The 20,813-nt window shown below is 52.9% G+C and overlaps 1 protein-coding gene across 18 annotated transcripts in view; it reads right to left on the minus strand.

Annotated features, from left to right (window-relative positions):
• Positions 1–20,813, minus strand: part of SHANK3 (SH3 and multiple ankyrin repeat domains 3) — a 374,153-nt gene that overhangs the window by 9,839 nt on the left and 343,501 nt on the right. For 3 of the 18 annotated variants that reach the window (XM_082764911.1, XM_082764914.1, XM_082764912.1), the window contains exon 23: positions 16,071–16,123. The exons of 10 other annotated variants lie outside the window; for them this stretch is intronic. In XM_082764911.1, the coding sequence (XP_082621037.1) occupies positions 16,096–16,123 (28 nt within the window). In that variant the 3' untranslated portion in view covers positions 16,071–16,095. 5 more of the 18 variants (XR_014317925.1, XM_082764913.1, XM_082764915.1 and 2 more) reach the window with 5 other exon arrangements.

The raw sequence follows: 20,813 nt of genomic DNA on the forward strand, positions 1-20,813 counted from the left end.
GTGAGAGAACTTCTATGCCATGGCGTAACCAGGACATTCAGGATGTGAGATCAGACAGTGGAGACCTGCCCCAAAAATGTTGCAACCTGCCTTGAGAGTTTTTGAGTTTAGGCTGCAAATAAAGAGGGTTTGTGAGAGTGGGGCATATCCTTCCAGAGGATTTAGAAAACTCCACAAATGGCACATTGGGCCATTATTGTCCAGTCGTGCTCTGGTATTACTGCCACCCCTCTTTCAAGAGCTGCTTCTATTAGTTTTCACCTGCTTGTGACAAGGGCTTGCCAACCATGTGGTGAGATGCTGCAGTGCTGGGGGCAGCGAGGCCCTGCTGGCATTGCAGGCAGTCCTCCTGCAGCAGGCAGTGCCTCCAAGGAGATGCAGAGAGGCAGCAGGACCAAGCCTCCAGCAGTCCTGGGCACGTGCCCTCCTCCTAGGAGTAGTGGGCACCTGGTGCCTGTCCAACAGCATGGGCCTTGCTACCAGCCATGCAGGTCCCAGACGAGACCATAGCAGGCCTCTGTGGCTCAGCTTCTTCTCTCAGTTTCTTCTCTCCAGACCTTCTCTGGTCTGGAGAGCCTGGGGAAAGGGCTTGCTGTAGCCCCATGCAAGAAATCGGCTGTGTGCCCAGGCTCCCAGGGCCAGCGTGTTCCTGCAGCAGTGACACAGGGGAGCCGAAGCCGACCTTTCTGGGCATGGCCGGTCAGCAGATGTAATTTGCAGGTCTGTTCTCTGCAGAGTACTGGCTGGCTCAGCACAATGGACTGCTGGCAATACACTGCTGGCTCTCAACTGCTTCAGGAGCACTGTTCTGCCAGCCACACATTATGTCTCTGGTCTCTGATGCCCTGTCCAGCTCTGGAAGATGACTTCATTAAAGGCCATCAGGACAATTGTTTGCTCAGAGGCACTTTATTCTGTGCTGAAGCCAGGTAAGTTTTTCTGGATGTGATCCTTCACAAGTGGTAACAGCACAATATCCTTTCTGACAACTTGCACATTATGCATAACAACCATATCTGCTTAGAGGGCTCTTTCTGGGTCATTGCTCTTCGTTACAGGTTCATGTTGGCATATTAGTGTTTTGCCAGAGGACTACACATTGATACAGACGTACCAACCAGCTGTAACAAGCTGAGGCCAAGTGCTGCTATGTTTTAGGACGATGCTATCAAAGCCTTTACATTTGTCAGGTTTCATGAATACTAAGGTGTTGCCCACGTCTTTGGGCAACATCACAGAAATGTAACTGGGAAGCTTGACTAGAAAAACAAAATACTTTCTTCGCTTTCCACTTCCAGCGATGCTCCAACTGGGCCTTGGAAGATGAGCAGCACAGAAGTGGTGGGGTTGCTGGCTGTCACAGATTTCACTGTGGCAGTACTGATAGCTGTTACAGGGCTGCCTTCAAGCTTTCATTTTCTGAACAAGTCCAGGTTCTGGCAGCTCTACCCCTTGTCGTGCAGAGTTCAGTGATGGCAGTCTGCTGGCAACAGCGGTAGCAGTAGATTGGTTGCCCAGATTGCTTCTTCAGAGCAGGCAGAAAAAGCAGCCTTTGAGATGCAGAATGCAAGGCCTGATTTGCACACCACAGCATATGCATGGAACTGACTGAAATCAGTAAGGGGGGGGGAGAACAGGTCTCATGGGAAGCAATCTCAAGGCAAAGAAACGCCAGCTTGCTGAAAAAGGAAGTTATAACCAAACGAAGAGGGATTACGCATTTGCAGGACAGCTAATTAAGCCTTCTGGGAATACTTTTACTGAAGGTATTAAACCACAGATTTCTTGAGTAAGTCGCTAATGGATGAGTGTTCTTTCTTTGAACTCTGTATCTCAGTCCCAATTTCTTCAAGAGTAACAAAGACTAGGGAGGATTCAGCAACAGAGGTAATGCACCGCCAATCATTCCAAAGAGAAATCCATTGCTTTTGCTCAGCAAGTCTTTGTTCTCACTGCTCTTGGCTTCCAGGTGTTTTCCTACCGGTGTTCAAAGGAGTCTCCACTGCTTTTTATTAGGACTGCATGAAGGATTCACTGCACGTGGTGAACAACCTTCACTACCAGATCACCGAGACACGACTGCTCTCGTGAGCCTCCATCAGTGCTCAGCGCACCCAAAGGCTCTGACATGGAGCTCGGTGCAATTTGGGATCGTGGCCAGGCCGTGCTTTAAGGTCAGGATTAGAGACTAATCCTCTCTCTCTCTTTGCTTTACTGCAGCTGGAAACTTTGGTTGTTGCTGCCTAGGAAGGTACATACACAGATGGTATCGCACCTCTACAGCTCTCGTTTCAAAAGGATTTGGTTTTCTAGAATTTTCTCAAGAGAACTGTCCCTGAAAAGGGAGGGCAAAAGGGAAGAGTACAGAACTGAAAGAAAACAGCTCTGGATAGCCTCTAAACCAAAAATCAGAAGCACTTGTGGTACCTGTCACCATGAAAACAACATTTTCATGGGAAGGAGGACAAAGACTGGTGAGAGCTGGTTGCTCCCACGTGCTGCTTGCTATGTGACGAAGGTGCACCAGGGGAAGGGGGACTTCCCATCCCTGCCTGCGGTTCAGATCTTGCTGACAGTCAGTTCGGACACGCTTTATTTGGTGGTGCTGGTGGAGGAGTATGGGCAAAAAGCTGTAAAGAAATAAATACACTTCTTTGCAAAACCTTGAGAGAGTCCCCACTAGCAGAGCACCAGGCAAAACCTCGTCATGTCAGAACTAGGGAAGAGCTCTGTGCCCCAAGCTGTAAGCTCTATCTAGACAGACAGCCCACAGGAAAAGAGGCAGCGTCGCAGCCATCCTGCTTCCACACAGTGCACTGCACCAGAGCTGCATTAATGGAAGATTTATGAACTCTTCTCGGGGACCATTTGCTAACCCACTGCTCATCCTTAAGTACTGAATTTCAGCAAGAAATTTGTTTCTGGCTTTCAGCAAAAGAATCCAAAGAGAGGATAAGCTTATCCCCGTAACAGAAGTCCTGCAGGGGAAGGGGTGCCCAACAGTGCGTGAGGCTTATCTGAAGAACTACCGAGAGGAAGGATTTTCTCTGAAGGCAATCTAATTTCCTGCTGTCATTTTTTCTTAGGACTCTACTCGTGCAGCCACCATTTACATTAAGGAGGCTAAATCTGACACTCCTGAATTATTCTCTTTCACAGTAAAAAAAAAAAACACACAAAGGGATACAGAGAGGGAACACCTACAGAAGTGACACAAACAAGTGGGGGTAATTGTACACAGTGTACTGTCTCTCCTGAAGGCAATGCACTAACTCTGCCAGCATCTGGAGGGCCTGATGATGCTGAAGAAGAACTGGACAAGTCCCTCTTACACAAGAATGAGCAAAAAAGAATAAAACTGCTACAGCTTGTAACTCTAAGGGCTGCTGTGCTTCTGCATGGAGCCTCCTGAGCACAAATAAATGCAGAACTGTGGGCAGCACGTACGCATGAAGTCCTGCAGAGCAGGGCAGCTTGGTCCTGTGAAGCAGTTTGCAAAGATGAGGTACCACGGGCAGAGCTCTCGTGTCCTTGGCGTGTCAGACTTAAAATGCACAGGAGACAGCTCAGCAGTGCTGATCATGTGCAACCGGTCTCACGTTTCCAGAAAGGGTCAGACTTGTACATGCTGTGTCCTTACCGATGGCCACGGGAGCTAAGCCCTGGCACAGGTGAGGTGCAGCCGCTTTGCTGGAGAGCCAGCACAGCTTTCACTGGGCTGACTCTGCAGGGCACAGCGACTGCATTGTGTGTGACAGATGAAGTTGATGCCTTCTGAAAGCAGCTGATGCACTGCACAAGAGCAGTACAATCAGCTCGTGCAAATGACGTTACTACACACAGTACTTCATGCATGGAACAGCCCTGCTGCAGCAGCCCTGCTGCAGGTCACACGAGCGTGCCACTGCCCAGAAATCTCAGGCCGACTTCCCAAATCATCAGACTCATTCCTGATGCTGTTTCCAGTGGGAAGGTACGCATTTCTGGGAGAACTCAGAAGTAGGGCACTTCTCTTCTGAGAATGGTGACTCCTTGGGACCAGACTGCAGGTCTGTTCCTTCCTGGGAAGTGGCTGGTACGAGAGCCGTGTGGGCAATCTGCTAACGTGGAACAGGACAAAGCAGCCGGCAGGCAGCACAGCCTTCCAGACACCCCACGGCATGGGGAGAAAGGGGAAATTGTGCGGCAGCTCCGGCAGAAGGGTGGTGATGGGGTACCTGCAGGGGCTGCACCTCCCCTCAGCCTTCAGAGAGGAGGACGAGCAGCCTCCAGAAAGCAATCCTTCTTTTCCCACTGCCGATCGAGGTGCTGTGGCAACCAATGTGCCCAGCCCATGGAGCAAGTGTTTGGCAGTGGCAGCGTGCTCACGGTGCCCGTCTCGGCTGCAGCCAGTCCGGCTGCTCAGCAGAGCAGTGCTGTAACACCTCGGGAGCTCCTGCCTTCAGGAAGGGGCACGCAGGGAGCACCAGGCTGGCCAGCCTCACACCAGTCCCTGGGCAGGAGACAGAGCGAATCACCCCAAAAACCATTTCCAGCCACACCGAGGACGAGAAGGTGACTGTGACTTTGTGAAGGGGAAGTTGTGCCTGATCAGCCTGGCAGCCTTCCGCAGCCAAATGATGAACTTGGTGGAAGAGGAGAGACCAATGTTTTTTTTTTTTTTATCTTGACTTCAGCAAGGCCAAAAACCCATCTCCAATAACAGCCTCCCTGGCAAAGCAGTGAAGCATGCGCTGGACAAGTGGCAGATGAGGTTGGCTGGGAACTGGACGAGCTGCCAGGCGATGTGAAGGACTGCGGTCAGCCGTCCAGTCCAGCTGGAGGCCAGGTAACTGTGGTGTACTCTGGCTCTGGTACTGAGGCCAAAACCACTTATGTCTTCGTCACTAATTGCCTGGATGATGGGGCGTAGGATGCCCTCAGCAAGTTTGCAGATGGGTTTATAAAACAAGGAGGGGTGTCTGATAAACCAAATGCTGCCCCTCAGTGTCCCTGACTGACTGAATAATGGGCCAAGAGCGATCTCCTGAAGTCCAACAACGGGAATGGGATGGGGGAACAGCCCCATCCTCCAGGGGATGCCGGTGGCCAACCAGGTGGAAAGAGCTTTGTGGAGGAGGAATTGGGGGTCCTTCTGGACACCAAGTCGAATACAAGCCAGCAATGTGTCCCTGTGTAAGAAGGATGGTATCTTGGACTTGCACTTCCAGCAGGTCGAGGGAGGAGATCCTGTCCCTTTTCTTGGCATTGGTGATGGCACATGGAGCGCAGTGTCCAGTGCTGGGCTCCCCAGTACAAGAGAGACACGGGTATACTGGAGGGATTCCAGCAGAGGGCCAGGAAGATGGTTTAAGGGACTGGAGCGTATGACACAGAAACAGACTGGGAGAGCTGGGACTGTTCAGCCTGGAGAAGGTTCAGGGGGAATCTCATCACTGTCTAACTACCTGATGGAAGGGAGGAGAAAAGACAGAGCCAGGCTCTTCTCAAACTTTGGCACAGGTTGCCCAGAGGGTGTGTGGAGTCTCCATCCCTGGAGGCAGTAAAAACCTGAAAATGTCCTGGGTGTGCTGCTCGAGGTGGCCCTGCCCGAGCAGGGGTGGGACGATCTCCAGAGGTCCCTTCCAACCTCAACCATTCTGGGATACTGTGAGTTCAGACGGTGGGAGACCAGCACAGACCTGCGGGCAGCCAGCAGCAGATGTCCTGATGAGAAAGCACTGATCACATCAGCCCACCGCTACAGATGACGATTTCTTTTCGCCACAGCTGCCCAGTGGAAGAACCCTCTGTGAGGTTTTACAAGAAGCCTCTGTGAGGCTTTATGCAGAGAGCTTGAGCTTCCAACACATCTTCCAAACACTGTCCTCAGCTTTCACTGGTGCACACGCAGCAAACCAACAGCAGGGTAGTCCTGCACCACCATCAATACCTCTCTGCCCCTACCAGCCTGCAGCATCTCAGTGTCAGCTTTCACTTCTCACTGCCTGTGGTACAGAGAGCACTGGAGGCATCAGGAACATTGCCAGCACCAGGTGGTCAAAATCCATGGCTGGGGACTGCGCTCTTTGACCTGCAGAATTTCGCTTTTGCACTCAGCTGCCCATTCCTTTACGTGTATTAACACTGAACTTCCTTTGCTCTCACACAATTCACTCACCTGGCTTGGCCAGGTTCCCTCTAGGTCTTCATTATCCTCTCTAAGTTCAATGTCCCCCACACTTCCATGTTTTCTGCAAATCATGAATTCTCATTAATTACTGTGGTTTTCATATAATTAGTAACTCTGTTACTAATGTTTAATGGGACCGTACTACAAAATACTGAATCCCTGCAATTAACCTTTTTCCACAATGACAAGCTACTCCAGCTCTTCATCTCTATTTTTTTCCTCTGTAAAACACAAGACCAGTAAGCAAGACCAGTAACAAGTAAGTCCTACTTCTTACTCTGAAATAATTCCTCTGTTTTAATAATCCATCTCCTGTGCTCCCGATGCCCAGCTCCTGAACCACAGCCTGGAGCAGGGGCTGCTGGCTTTGCTCCTGAGACGCAGGCAGCTGCTGGCAGGAGAACACACACTTGCCTGCCCAAGAGAGTGGCCTTCCTCAGGGGCTGTGAATGTGGAACAAACACAGCTCCCTTGAGCCAAGCGTCCAGAGTCGAAGCACGCTGCATTTAGCTCAGGTCCCATCACGGTACCTCACCACTGACAAGACAACGCAAACAATCCACGTGCAGCTTTCTGTCTGGAGAGGGAAATGCAGAGGAGCCCAGCGGGTCTCTCACTGCACTGCTGGAGGTCCTCAGCAGTCGTGCAGGCTGTGCATGAAGACTTCAGTTTCCAGATGAGAGCAGAACTGCCAGCACTGAAGAAGTGGAAGACACGCGAGGCAATGAAGTGGCCTGCAGAGGACAAACCTCCCCGCACCAAGGCACCTGCACCACTGACACCTCTCTGCACGGGGTACTATTTAGAGCCAGTGTCTCCTCCATCCATGTCACACTGCCATACAATGTAAACCTTTACTTCTTGCAAGGAAAGGAGGGGGGAGATTTGAGTTTCTAAATCTAAGATGTCAAGTTCTGGATTTCCTCAGTCTGCTCAGGACTGGACTTCTACTTATTTCCAGAGCTGAAAATGGAAGAAGCCCTAGAACTAGCATGGATTCAGCATCTCCCTTGACTCTGGGGATAAAAAAATAGATGGAAAACTGATTTCTATAGCTTAAGCAGCAAGTAGTGAACATGTAGCAACCAACCAAGAGACTCGGGCCAGCTCTATGCTGCTGTTCACGTGTTCAGCAAGACAAACTCACCTGAACAATGGAAGCTGTTCATAAACCCTAATGCCAGATCATGAAGGACTGGCAAAGCTCGTAGATGACATGACTGCAGGACAGCAGTGCACGTGGCCAGAAGCTCTGTGCTCCACAAGCATGGGAGCGACCAGTGGAAGAAAGCAGCATAACGAAGTATACAACTGCTTTTGGAAGTTGTTTGCTCTCCCAGAGAAGCACAGAGTGAAAGCCACTTAAGCCATGGCTTTTCTTGTGCCGTGGCAGTAACCCCCACACCACTGCTGGGCTGAGCTGCTGGGGTGGCACCGCACGGGCAGCACCGGGCAGACTTGCTGGGAGCAGCCTGCGAGCACTGCAGCCAGCAGCAGGAGAACATCCATCACGACAGACCTGGGCAGCGTGCCTCAACCTGGAGGCTGCTCTGCACGGCCAGCTGCGGGCCTGGCACTGAAGAGGAAAAGCAGGGAGAGACTTGCTGCAGTCAGGGAACACCGTCAGGTACAGAAAGCACCAAGTACGACACTCAGTGGGGACAGAAAATGAACAAATCCATGGAAGATAAAGGCAAGCGGACACGAATGGAAAATAAGGTGCATGTGTCAGGTTTGTAGGTGATGCAGACCTGACTGAAGCAGCAGGGGAAGCCCTGGATGCCTTCAAAGCACTCAGACCTGGGTGCAATTCTGGGAAATTCCTGCTAGCTAGAGACAAACTGGGGGCCTGAGGCTCTCCACGCGAGGAGCATGTTAAGACTGGCCTGGTGGAAGCTGTGCTAGAGGTAACAAATGATTTTCTGGATTCTTGTGTATCACTTTAAGCAGAGTACGAAAATCTCCTCCAGAAAGCTACCTTGTCACTGTTCTAGGCCAGTACCTCACCATGTGAGGACAAAACAAAAACTGAGCAATGGGATGGTAGTATCACTGATAAAGCAGCTGAGCTTGCTACTCCTCATTTACCATGTCATAACGATTTTTTGCTCTTCATCACACTATACATGGCCCTTCATGTGGGAATAGGATGTCTCTGCAGCTGTACTTCTGATGGAAAAAGAGCTAAGGACTTGTGATGCTTCCTTGAGCTGATGAAGGGCATGATGTGGACAAGACAGGACACCTGCCTGGACAACTGGATGGATCTGCTGCTCTGAGGCTTTGGGCTTTGATGAAGTGCAAGGTGCAGCTGAAGACTGAGCCCTGAACTGGCAAAATGTCAAAGGATGAGGCTCACCTCTGGGTCAAGACGAACTGTCCAGTGCCCCCGATCTCTCCACAAATGCACTGCCTTCCTCATGGAGAGAGAGGTCCCTTACCAGCCTCAGTCATTGTCAGATGAAAGCAAATTCCCCTTTTGCTAGGTTTATTGATTTATTTATTTTTTGCTCTCCCAAACTGTTTATAAGACATTTTCACAATGAAACAGAGCCATGAAAACCCTTGAGCCATCTGCCCTTTTGTGGCTTCTCGGTGTAAACGTCTCCTTGTTTCAAACCCACTTTTTCTCTCTCCATGCATATCCCTCTTCTTTTCTCTGATCACACTCCTGCAGCCAGGACCCTTCTGGCTGTTCCCTGGTAGAGCATTTTCACCTGACCCCAAAGCACTAACTGTCCTTCCTTCACCTGCTCTTCCCAGCTCACCAGTGTCCTACAAACATCATCGGGAGCGGTCTCCTGAGCCAGAACTGCCTGTCCTACCCTCTGCTGAGCTCCTGGCTCCCGGTCGCAGGAGTCTGACCTTGGCCAGTGCCTGTGCTCAGCAGGCTCTGTGCACATCACGGGACACTGGAGGCCACTGGCTGCTGGCAGATTTGGGGCTTTTGATGCACAGCGGCCATTTAACGGGCCCCGTGTAGCACCTAATGCCTCAGAAGTGAGTTCCTAGTTGATAAAGTGACTGGAAACGAAGGACCCAGGGCTCTTCCTATTTATTGCTCCTGCTGGTCTCAGATCAGAGGAGGAAGGGCACATCTGTGTTGTTTTTCTCTTCCTAATTCCCAGAGCTGAGCTCTGAGAGCCGACAGAGCCTTCCCCTCTCTGTCAGCACCAGCTGCAGGCACCTGCAGGCCAAACCAAGCCCTGCAGGCACTGCCACCTTCCCCGCTCACCCTGTCTGCTGGCAGCCAGCGCTGCCCCAGGCGCTGCAGTCCCAGCCCGTTCCAGTGCTCCAGTGCTGGCACGGAGTGGTGAGGCTCGCTCTCGGCTGGCCGGGCACAGAGACTGCAGCGGAGCTGTTTTGTTGCCTTCATGCAGACCCAGCTCTTCCCGTGCTAACACTGACAGCTACAACCTGCCCTGGGCTCGGGCTCCTCTTCCTGCCTGGTGCCACCGATCGCCAGCGTCAGCGCTGAGCTCAGCTCTGGGCCTGACCTCAGGCACCTGCATGGAAAGGCCGGGCTGGAGCTTTCTGCTCAGGTGAGGAGCTGCGACACACGGGAAAGCTACTTGTGTGCAGAAAATGACTGACCCGATGGGACTGACGAGTGGGAAAGTTGGCCCAGGAGCGTTTGAATTTTGGTGACACAGAAGGTTAACTCATGGGGTTGCAGGACATCGTTACACAGAGCTAATGACATGCCTCCAGCCAGCAGCAAGCACTTGTGTGCCTGAGCTGATCAGGCCTCAGAAGTGGTGTAGAAATAAGTCTCCTGAGTGCAGCCTAAAAATATCCAGGTTTTACACCACCCCTCCTTTCCAGGAAATTAAATGCAAAAACTTGTGCTAGGAAAATATTAAAGGTGCTCAGCTAAGCAGGCACCTGTGAAAAACGGGGCGGATTGCACATCCAGTTTCATCACCAGTCACTTTGGACAAAGACACCAGCTGACTTTTTTGCACTATAATCGGGAATAACACCACTCCCTAAAGTCCCTGTGCAGTCGGTGCCCACTGCCCCCCCTCCTGCTCGTGCTCACACAGCCCCGTTTGGCCACGGGCCCCCCGCTGCCTGCTGCTGTGCCGCAGCCCCTCTGCAGTGCCAGGTCCCTGTCCCGGCTGCGCTCGGGGCTCAGCGGGATGCTGGGCTCAGGCGAGGTGGTGTCTGAAGCTGTCACGCCAATGGGGATGTGCAGCAGAGCAGGAACATGAGCTGACGGGGACACTCAGCCAGCTGGGGCTGGACGGGAGCAGCGCTGGCTGAGCCCGAATGGACGGGTGTGGGCTGGGAGCATTGTCTGAAATGCCTGCTCAGCTGAACGAGGATGGAATTGGCTCCTGCTTGTTCCAAACAGTGATAATCATGTTAATGCTGTCTGACGAGCTGGTGCTGTGCTGGGACCGCTGGGCAGTGTCCCCACGGGGTGGGGGGGCTGAAGCCAGGTCTGGGCAGCCTCTAAGTTGGCCCCATCCTGCTGCACGCAGCACAGAGCTGAGGGACGAGCCCGAGTGCCCGCAGCAGTGATGGGGGGGGGGGCAGGCTCCCCTGGGTGCAGCACCCCCAACACTCAGACGCTCTGTGACACCAGCAACAGGACGGAATGCATGAAGACATGGGCATATGCAATGACATGAGCAGGACCCTCCCACCGCTGACCAGAGGCAAACAAAGCAAGATTTATGTGCCAAACCTGGGGCGCGACTTTCTGTCCAGCTCTAGCCGGAACAGTGCCCCATCTCCAGCTGTACCTACGGGCTCCACCACCTCTCCCCACCAGAACTGGGGCAGATGGCACCTGAGTTTCCCACACTGCTTAAAGCGGCTGTGTGACACAGCCCGGGAGTGGAGCAGACCTGGTCCCTGCGGATGGCATCCACGCGGCTGTCTGGAAAGCGGTACAGGAGAAACCAACAGCCCAGCGGTGGTGTATGGCATCTGGCAAGAGGAGTGTCCTAGTGTGCTGCCACTCTGCTCTCCCAGGGACTGGCCCTGTCCAGCTGGACACCGGAAAGGGGATGCAGACTCGGAAATTCAGCAATTGGCAGAAAATGACAAGTAAAATCAAACATGAGACTGTCCAGAGCTCCGGGTATGCTCTGGGTTTGCTTTCACACATGGAAGCAACACAGGTGTAGGTAGCTAGTTTCATACACACTACGGGTAAAAAAAACAGGACAGACAGACAAACACGGAAGAAGCACAACCAAGACCACACAGCTGGCCATGCACACTGGGGAAATTCACCTGGGGGGCAGCCTGGATCAGGAGCACGTGCCGCAGCTTGAGCCCTGCAGAGCCCTGCAGCCCACGGGCCATATTCCTGGGGAGGAGGGAGGCAAAGGGCGCCTGCCGCCAGGTGAGTGCACAAAGCTGGCCAGCCAGGGGCTTGCAAGGACCACCAGCACCAGGGGCAGCCGAGACCTGCTGGGGACACGGGCCAAGTGCTGTGCCAGTAAAGACTTCTCCAGCTGCCTGGGAGAAGGGAGGCAGTTTTCTGTTGTGTGATTTCCCCGCAGCAGTCCCAGGTAAACCACGATCTGTGGTTTAAGTCTGTGCCAGCAGCGGCTTCCCTGGGGCACTGCATGTCACCGGCTGTGGGCCACCAGGCTGGAGCTGCCAGCAGGCAGCACTGTCCCTTTCCAGGCCCACCCTTCACTGCCCTCAGCTGGGCTCAAGCCTGGGGGCTCTGCATGATTTTGGATGTAGAAAGAGCACAAAAGGCTGCCTGCTCTGTCTCACCAGGCTACGGCTCCAGGAGGTGACCGGCAGGGAGGGTGAGGCCTGAGGCACCTCTGAGCACGGGGAGCTACCGGGGGGCTCGGCAAGGAGCCTGCTCCCTTTGCTGGTGTCCATCCGTCCCCAGGCCCGGCCCTGGCTGGCTGGGGCATGCGGTCTCATCCAGCCACGGGACGGGCGCCATCAAAGCCCGAGGGAATTTCCTCAGTTGTCGCGCAGGAGGCAGCAGCACACAACGGCACGACACGGGGACACGGACATGCTACGGGGCACACGAGGACGGGCGGGCGGACACGCACGAGGCAGAGCGGGCGCCGCTCCCTGCCCTCGGCCGGCCGGGCGCGGGAGCGGGGAGCGGGGAGCGGGACGGGCGGGCGGCGCGGGGACGACATGAGTTTGCTATGAGATGAGAACATGCTCACTTACACAACTCGCCCACCCTCCTGAGGCCAGAGGCGGTTCTAGACAGAGCAGCGCGGACATGCAGATGTGAGAGCAGGAAGAGAGCAATGAGAGAGAATGTTAGCTCCGGTCCGGGCGCAGCAACAACACGGAGTGAACAGATGTCGGCACACGGCCGCGGCCCGGCCAGCCCCTGAGGGACCGGGGGCAGCGGCTGGGGCAGGGGGGCAGCGGGACCCCGGCCGCTGGGCCCGGCGTGACCGAAACCCAGCGGCTCTGGGGGTCGCGCCTGGGTGGGGGGCCCAGGGAACCGCCAGTGGGGCTTCTGGGGCCGGGGGCGTTCAGGTGGTTTCCGCACTCGCTGAGGTGTGGTTTACTAGGGGAAATGGGACAGTCGTAATTGCATGAGTTCAACAGCCAAAGCCTGAACAATTCAACAGTGCTATTTGTAACAGCTGAGAAAAGAAGAAGGGGGGAAGGGGAAGAGAAAAGGGACGGGACGGGGCAGAAATTTGGGGAAGAGCAGAAGGGGGAGGAGAAGGAGGGGAAGGAAAGAACATATGCATGAGAAAAAAATGGTCCACAGCAAGAACAAGAAAGAGTGGCAAATACAGTTCAACATCTTTTCTGACTTTACCAAATATCTGTGTTAAGTGTTTTGTTTTTATGACTGTGAGAACAACAGCTACAACTGAAGGTCAATGGAGTATTATTAGGGCCTTGCAAGTGAGTTAATGTTTCCCAAAGGGGATAATCACAGTTTCCCTGGTACACAAGTTTGTGTTAATGCTTTGCTAGGAGTCTGTGCTATGCCAAAGCACCGGCCCTGAGCTGGCAGGAAAGGCTCTGGAGAAAAAAAAATAGTGCAGCATTTGATATCCAGTAAGGAGGTGGGACATGGGGTAGGGGCAAGGACGGCCTTGCAGCCTCTGCCTGGGTGTTGAACTTCCTAAACTGCCTTCTTGTGCACTGCGAAACCCCTCGGCCTCAGCTCATCTGGACGGCATTGCCCACCTCCTCCTAGCCAAGACTCGCTGCCTCCACGTGCTGCAGTGCCAGGCCCTTCGTGTTTCCTGAAAGTCCCCGCCATGTTTCAGTTTGGCATGGGGAATACAAACATAAAAAATAATCTCTGGTTTCATTCTTTTTTTTTTTTTTTTTTTCTGTAGGTTGTACTCCTAATGCAAAGAAATTCATAGGAATTTCTCATGCCTGCACCAGACTCCAATGGGGAAGAAGGAAGCAAGACAGTTACAGTCTTCCAGATTGGATTTGCTTGGCCAAACAAGGGACTGCAGGTGGGAAGTACTGGCTGGTAGCTGGTGCAGGTCACCAGCACCACGTGGAGCCTGTGCTGTCTGGGACAGAGAATCTGGCTCACTCCTGTGCAACCCGAAGCGAATGCACACAGGCAGCGCCCAGGCAGGACGGCGTGCTGAGGAGGAAGCATGGTTATCCCCTGGGAATGCCAGGCACCGCCAGCGAAGGCGTCCCGGCCGTGTCACGGTGACGGACTCGCTACACTCAAGGAGTGACCTAGAAGAGCAAGAGGACTTCTAAATGCACTTTGAGCACTCTCCTTCTCATGCTTTTCCATACAAGAGGATCTCAGCCTCCAGTAACATTTTCTTGGGCAGTTTTGCAGCTGGTGATGTACCTGGACTCTGAGTCTTTCAGACTTGGGCTCCTGCCTGCCTGTGCTGCTTTGTGGAATAGGGAGAATCGGCCGCAAAACCGGTGTTGGTGAACTTTTACAACAGTGAGTTTCTGGCAGGGTCAGAGCTTTATGGACAGAAGAGCTACGTGCGCCTTAAGCTAATGTTAATAATCTCTTGTTGCAGCAAACCTGTTTTGTCCTCCTCTGATCTCTTCTTTCTAGGAAAAGGAAATTTAGGGCCAGTAGCTGTAGGACACCTCGTCTCCTCCTGTGCTGCCTCTGGGAATCTCCAGGCCAATCTCTTCCTAAACCTTCACTTAGGAGTTTGAGTCAACATGGAAGTTTTCCTGCAAAACTGCTCTGTTAGCATGCAGGCCTCTTTACAAACTGTTGCTTTGCCTCTTCTGTGTTGACAAAATAATTGTAATTTGAGTGTCTCTTCATTTTTCTCCATAAAAAGGAAAAGCTGCTTTTCTATGACGTGCACATCTAGTCTGCTAAGGCCCTGAAAGGAACATCCCTTACAGCTCTTCTCCTCTATCTGGGAGACAAATAACTCACCGTGGGACCTTCCCTGGGCTGTTATCAGCAATGAGTGACTCTTTCATTCTTCTCTTTGAGCCACCTCAGCACTGACACAGTGTTGGTGGGACCCAGAGCTCTGCTGATGGAGGTCTAGCCAACACCTGCCCTGCTCTCCCTAAATCTCACTCTGGACAAGCATGAGTCAGTCTCGCTTTGCTCTTCTACTCACTCGGAGGAGTGATGAGTGCATGAGCTGTGATTAGTACATGTTAGTGACCAGATGAGGTGAAGCCAGCTGTGCTTGCTGTGATATGGACACATGCTGAGACTTGCTACCCACAAAGCCCCTGTCTCCTTGTAGGCAATGCACATCAACATCAAAAACAGACCCTATGCACCAGTGGCAGGAAGCATCAAACTGGTTCCAGGCTGGTGTCACTCAGGAGAGTTCCTATGGGGCAGGTGTTCTCTGAATTTAGCTCTTCACAGTAGCTCCTAGAAACTCGTGCCATATTTTCCAAATGCCCAGCCTCCCTCAGCTTATCTCTGCACAGTCTGTGCTTCCCCATCCCCTTGCTGTCTGCAGTCCCATGGCTAAGTGGAAAAGCCCACGGGGTGGATTGGGCTCAGCAGTGCCACATCCTCATCCTGGCCTCCCGCAGCGAATGCTGGCACAATGCCATGTCATCAAGGAGCCCACAGCACCTTTGTGCACACCGGTCTGAGCCATCACCAGGAAGCAAGGAGAGCTGCCCCCAGCTGAGCGCACCCGCAGCAGAGCTGCTGGTCCCGCTGCTGCACGCCTCCATCTGCAGCACCTTCCTCCCACCATCAGGACGGGGAGTCCGTGGAGCAAAGGATGCATTTTTATAGTTAGCTGCAGAGATGTATTAAGCATCTGTAAGCAAGCTGCTACAGGAAAACAGACTTGAGTCCCACCATGGCTCCACCACGGCACTGCAGTTTTGCCCTTCTAATCAGTGGCTGCAGGTTTCACCCAGCACATCGGGAAAGGTGGCGTGCTCGGGGGCATGCTGCTGGGGCCTCAGGGTCTCCAGGGGACAGCAGGCTTTGGGACCATCAGCAGTCAGGCTGCTCTAGCCAGGACAGCCCGAGGCGCACCCTGTTTTACCACGTCTGGGGACACAGCTGCCAGCCTGCTGGAGCGATGCAGCCTTCCAGCACCTGAGGCCGGGGGCTGATGCTTGCACTCTGCATGAGACTCTATTTCTCATCGGAAAGGCCACCTCCTGCAAAACCTAAATGCAGCACAAATAACTTCCCATATGCCACAAACTCCCTCTGGAGAAGGGGCTGAGTAGCACAGATCTCAGCTGGCCTCGTGAGTGACAATCTCTAGCTTTTCAGCAGCTCTCCATGGACAATTCCCTTAACCATTGGAAAGAAAGCTCAGCTCTGATTTGTGCATCACTTTAGACACCATGAAGAGACAAAAAGCCTACAAGGAAACAGGGGGTTGTATCTGCAGCGGCTGAAAGCTTGCACCAGAAATGTTACACCATTTAACTGAAACAGAATTAATTGATGAGTTTATATAGAAAGAGGTAGCTTTACCCTAGGAGCTAAATGCCTAAAGGGCTTATTTTTCTTCTCTCTCTCTTTCAGATCTGTAGAAATACAAAGCAGTTGTGGGTTTCCAGAACAGCACCTGAAAAACTCAGTTTTGCATCTAAAATTGTGCTTCACATGATACATTTGGCATGTTCGGCTGTTGCTTAAATATAAACAAACAAACAAACAAAAACCCTTTGCAAAGCACCCTCTAACCCAGATTCTTGGCTGAATTAGCTGGAGCCCAAAACTGGAACTGTGTTGACACTTCACATGCTTCTGGCTCGAGTCAACGTGAGCTCACATTTAGCTTTATGTTCTGGCTGATCAGCATCCTAGCAAACCTGTTAGCAGAGGTGGGAGGTTTAGATCTGAGTGTGACTACGCACGATGAGAAATGACACAACCCTGATGAGGCTGGATGGCCACGGCCAGTCACACAACAAAGGGACATTAAACAGGAATGCCATCTTAAACACATGTTCGAATGCTGCACACTGAACGCGTGAGTCACCCTGAGGAGCATGATTTCGGCATCTGGTACTAGGATGCAGTTCTTCAGCTGGCATTTTCATCGCTAGCTATGACTCACTGGATCACTAATCAGAAACGTACACCTCTCATTAGTTAACGTCAGCTTTATTGGGATAATGGATGTCACACAATGAATCCATTTCAGCTCTGAGCTGCAGGTTCCTTCAACTGCTCCTGCTCAGTGGAACAACTGCACGACATCTGCTGCTGTGTTAGCTCTGTCCCAGGGTGCTCGGCAGTTCAAGTCAGAGACATGCCATGGCATCCGGTCACTCTCCTGCAGCTCAGCTTAGAAAAGGCTATTGCGTCTTGGGACACCGGCTCTTCAAGGATCACATTCATGCTAAGCATGGAGATGGCTGCTGCTGGCTTCGTGTCAGCCTTCGTAGACATGCTTTGTTAAATTAAGTGGCAGAGGAACTCCCAGGTGAGCAACGTTTGCGTGTTCCCAGCTCATGGGTCACCTCATAGTCCCATGAGACAGTGTGAATGGAAGTTGTCCCTGCGCTCTGCTGTCACTGCCACCGCCAAACTACGGTGTCCTGGTGAGCACTGTGCAGAAGGCTGAATCTGAGCAGGTAGGCATGCTACTGCTTCAGTAGCTAACTAAAAGCACAGTGCATGGTTGCAACAAAGCTTCCCTCAACATGCTCAGCCCTGGCCATTCACACAGGGCCTGACGACTGGGGACGATGGAATATATATTCTCTCTATTGGTTGCCTCAACTCTGACCTTAGGTTCTCATTCTCAGTATTTCTTGACCTCTTTTTCAGTCCCTCTTGTCAAATGTCCTCCTGGGGAAGACTGTCTTGGAAGGAGACATAGTCAGAGTTAGTCATGGAGAAAGCAGTTTCTGTCTTCTGTTCCTGGAGGCCCCCAGCCAGGACCTCACAGACCTCTGCAAGAGAGCTGCACCAGCGCCTGTGCTACAGGCAGCACGTGCAACGAGAGGTTACCTGCTCTCAGATGTAAATACTGTAAATTCAGAATTTAATGTGCTAGAAATGAATCCCAGTCATGAACATGCAACTGCATGCCAGCTGCTCCACCTGCTCGCAGGGGCATTTCAAGCCCCTGCAGTGACACCGACAGTGACAGCAGCTCACGGATGGTTTGTGCAAGGGGCCCCTCATCGCCCCACTACGCCCTGTGGGACTCCAGGACAGGTTCTGGCTCTAGGTAAGAGCCGCAGTTCAGCTCACGACAGTTTCTGGAGCAGTGTGAAATGTGAGAATGACAGAAAAAGCTGCAGCACAAATCAGGCCACAGCCGGGCAGTCCTCCAAATGCCCTGCGGAGGGGCTGGAACACGGCTCTGGCTGCGGCAGCACCTGGGCTTTCAGGATGCCTGGACAAAGGGTGCCCCATCCCGCAGCCCCTGGAGGGATGCTCGAGGGCCACCACTGCTGGCAGCAGCATCGGGCCAGTGTGGTCCCACCTCACTCCCTCCATTGCAGTACTGCTGTATTTTGGGGTGTCTGTTGTGGGAGATTTAGGTAATACTGTCCTCAGTATTGTTCTCAGGACAAGCCCAGGGACTGGAAAATGTGTCCTGAAATGGGTCATTTAAGCTTATCTAACTGTTCTTTCCATTATTTTCTGAATTTACAGTAATTTCATAAAAGAGAGGAATTTTCACAATGAAGAGAGTGACTGACATCATTAAATACTCTATTTACAGCTGACTACCTGGGAAATATTTTAAGAATTTGACACCAACCAAGAGCATAAAAATTTCAGAGATGAAAGGCCGTGACTTTCAGAGGAAGAGACGAGAAATATTTAACTCTGCAGGGCTGCCAAAAAATGCCAAACGCTTGGTGGCAGGGTGGGTACAGGACAGGAGGCAGGGGCGCACATCCCTGCAGGGCAGGGCAGCAGGTGCTGGCGAGGAGGAGGACGGGGTCTCCACACAGAGGGGACATTGCAGCAAGACCACACCATGGGGCAGGAACTGTGGCAGGGGTCTGCTGTCCCCGGGAGAGGTGGGGACAGGGAGGCACACTGCCTGCTGGAACATGGGGGGGACCTGCAGCCGTGAAGGATGGGAGGCGTTCGAGAGAGGCAGAGGATGGAGAAGGGGCATCCCCTGGGAACTGGGGGTTACCTGTGCCGGGTGGCTGCATGAGGCTCACCAGTACCTGGTGGTCTGGACAGACAGGGAAAAGGAAAGGGGACAGGCAGAGGGGTTGCTGAGTTCTGATACCACGTGGGAATTGCAGGTGCTTTTCACTGACACCTCTGGGAGACCAAATGAGGTTGGGGACACACGACCTAGCAGCCCCTCTACTGCTGGCAGGTGAGGGAGGACTAGCTGCGCCCCAGGACAGGTCCCAGCAAGAGGACAACGTCCTGTATGGGTGAGCTGCTTGAGATGCCATCCCTGATCACCTCTAAAAGATGAGAATCCAAGTTCGCTAGCTTCACTGAAGATGTGCATGGTCAGCAATTTGTAGGAATATGAGGCATGGCATGCCTTATTTCAGAAGGGTCCCCAAATGCAACTGAACTAAGGTCATCCAGCTCTGGACCTCACGTTTCCCAACTGAGCAGTGCTTGGAGGAGGGACCATGCGTCAGACATCAGTCTGTAGGGAATGGCCGTAATGTGCATTTGGGTCCGAATCAAGGAGATAAAATAGCATAGCAGGGCAGGATCCAGAGATCTTATTCCACCCTGTGATCATAACTACAAGCTGGCACCTACCCAGAGGTGGATCATCAGTGCAGCCAGGCTGGCACTGCCCACAGGCACCAGCAGGGAGATATGAGCCAGGTGGAGGATGCAGATACACGAGCGCTCCTCCGGGGCTACATCAGGTTAGGACATTTTACCCCCATGCCTTTGAAATGTCATCGGCTGTGTTAGCACTACACGGATTTGTAATCCATCACTGCGATGCTCTGGTTAGATAAAACACCTCAAAAGGAAGTTTCCCCTTAGCTCAGAGCTCCCTGCTGGTCTGTCACCTTGCTGACCCTGCCAAGTGTCTGCATCTGGGTGGCCTGGACATTGTGATGCCCGTGGGACCTGCTCACTGCGCCTTTGTGACCAGGATGGCATTTGGGTGAAGGGCGGGGTGTGACTGGTGTCTTTGGGTCCCTTCCTGCTGTATCTTTAAAATTTTAAGCCTCCTAATGGTTTGTTCTCAAATCTCAGACTCTCAATTAGAGTTTTTTGGTTTAGTTTTACACCTAGATCGGTGGGTGAGCTGGGGTGAAAGCTATGGCCAAGGGGGCCACCACCTCCACGGAGGCAGCAGGTCTGAATGCAGCTGGTGAGCGGGATGGGGCAGCCGAGGGGTGCCTGCCATGGGGGAGGCTGACACGGGGGGTGAGGCTCCCTGGGGAACGCGATGGGCACAGCTGCAGCGTGGGAGAGGGGAGCCAGCAGCTCCTGAGCACCTTGAGGGCTGAAGAAATCTGAGCACGAATTTGAATGAGAAAGGCTTCTGACATCCTGGGGGTTCACACCGTAACCTGGACCGTGACCTTTTTAGACCTGATGGGTTGACCAGGACCTGAGCAGCTCTGGGTCTGGAGGAGGACGAGGAGCTGAGAGGATCTGTATTTTGGTGCTACACGGAGACCTCTGCGTGAGCTCCGCGGCCTGCTGGCAGGAGGCGCCGCGTGGCGCTGCGAGTGGCGTGGTGCTGGGCTCGTGGTGCTGGGCTCGTGGTGCTGGGCTCGGCAGGACTCGGCCCCGCATCCTGCCACAGCCCTCCCTCGCTCACACCTGCAACCTCAGCCAAGAGATGTCGTGTGTGGGGTCGCTGTGGCCTTTCTAAAGGCTACCACAGCCCATCCTTGTGATGGCAGTGACTGACCAGAGCTCTACTACGCGGTGTGACAAAGTTTGGAGATCCTTTGAAATGAAAAGCACTGGAGAAACATACATTGTTATTAATTGTTCAGGAGAAAACATTTAGAAGTGAAACCCACAACTAAATACAGCAGCTCAACGATAGAATAAAGACAGAGGAGGAACATGAAACAACAGGAAGGCAATTTAAAGGGAAAAAACAACAGTGAGAGCTGTCTACGTGTGTGGTGCGTACTAGAGAGGAGCCACGAACAACTCACGCCAACCTCGAGGAAGTTTGTCTCGGCATTTTTTCTCCCCTGCGCAGCTGAGAAGTCCTGACATCTCTGAAATGCCCCTCAAGCACATCCCGAATTACTCAGCGCAGCTCTACCCTGCCTGTGCAGCTCC

This window comes from Aythya marila (assembly GCF_965140915.1).
Source record: "Aythya marila genome assembly, chromosome: 1".
Classification (NCBI taxonomy): Eukaryota; Metazoa; Chordata; class Aves; order Anseriformes; family Anatidae; genus Aythya; species Aythya marila.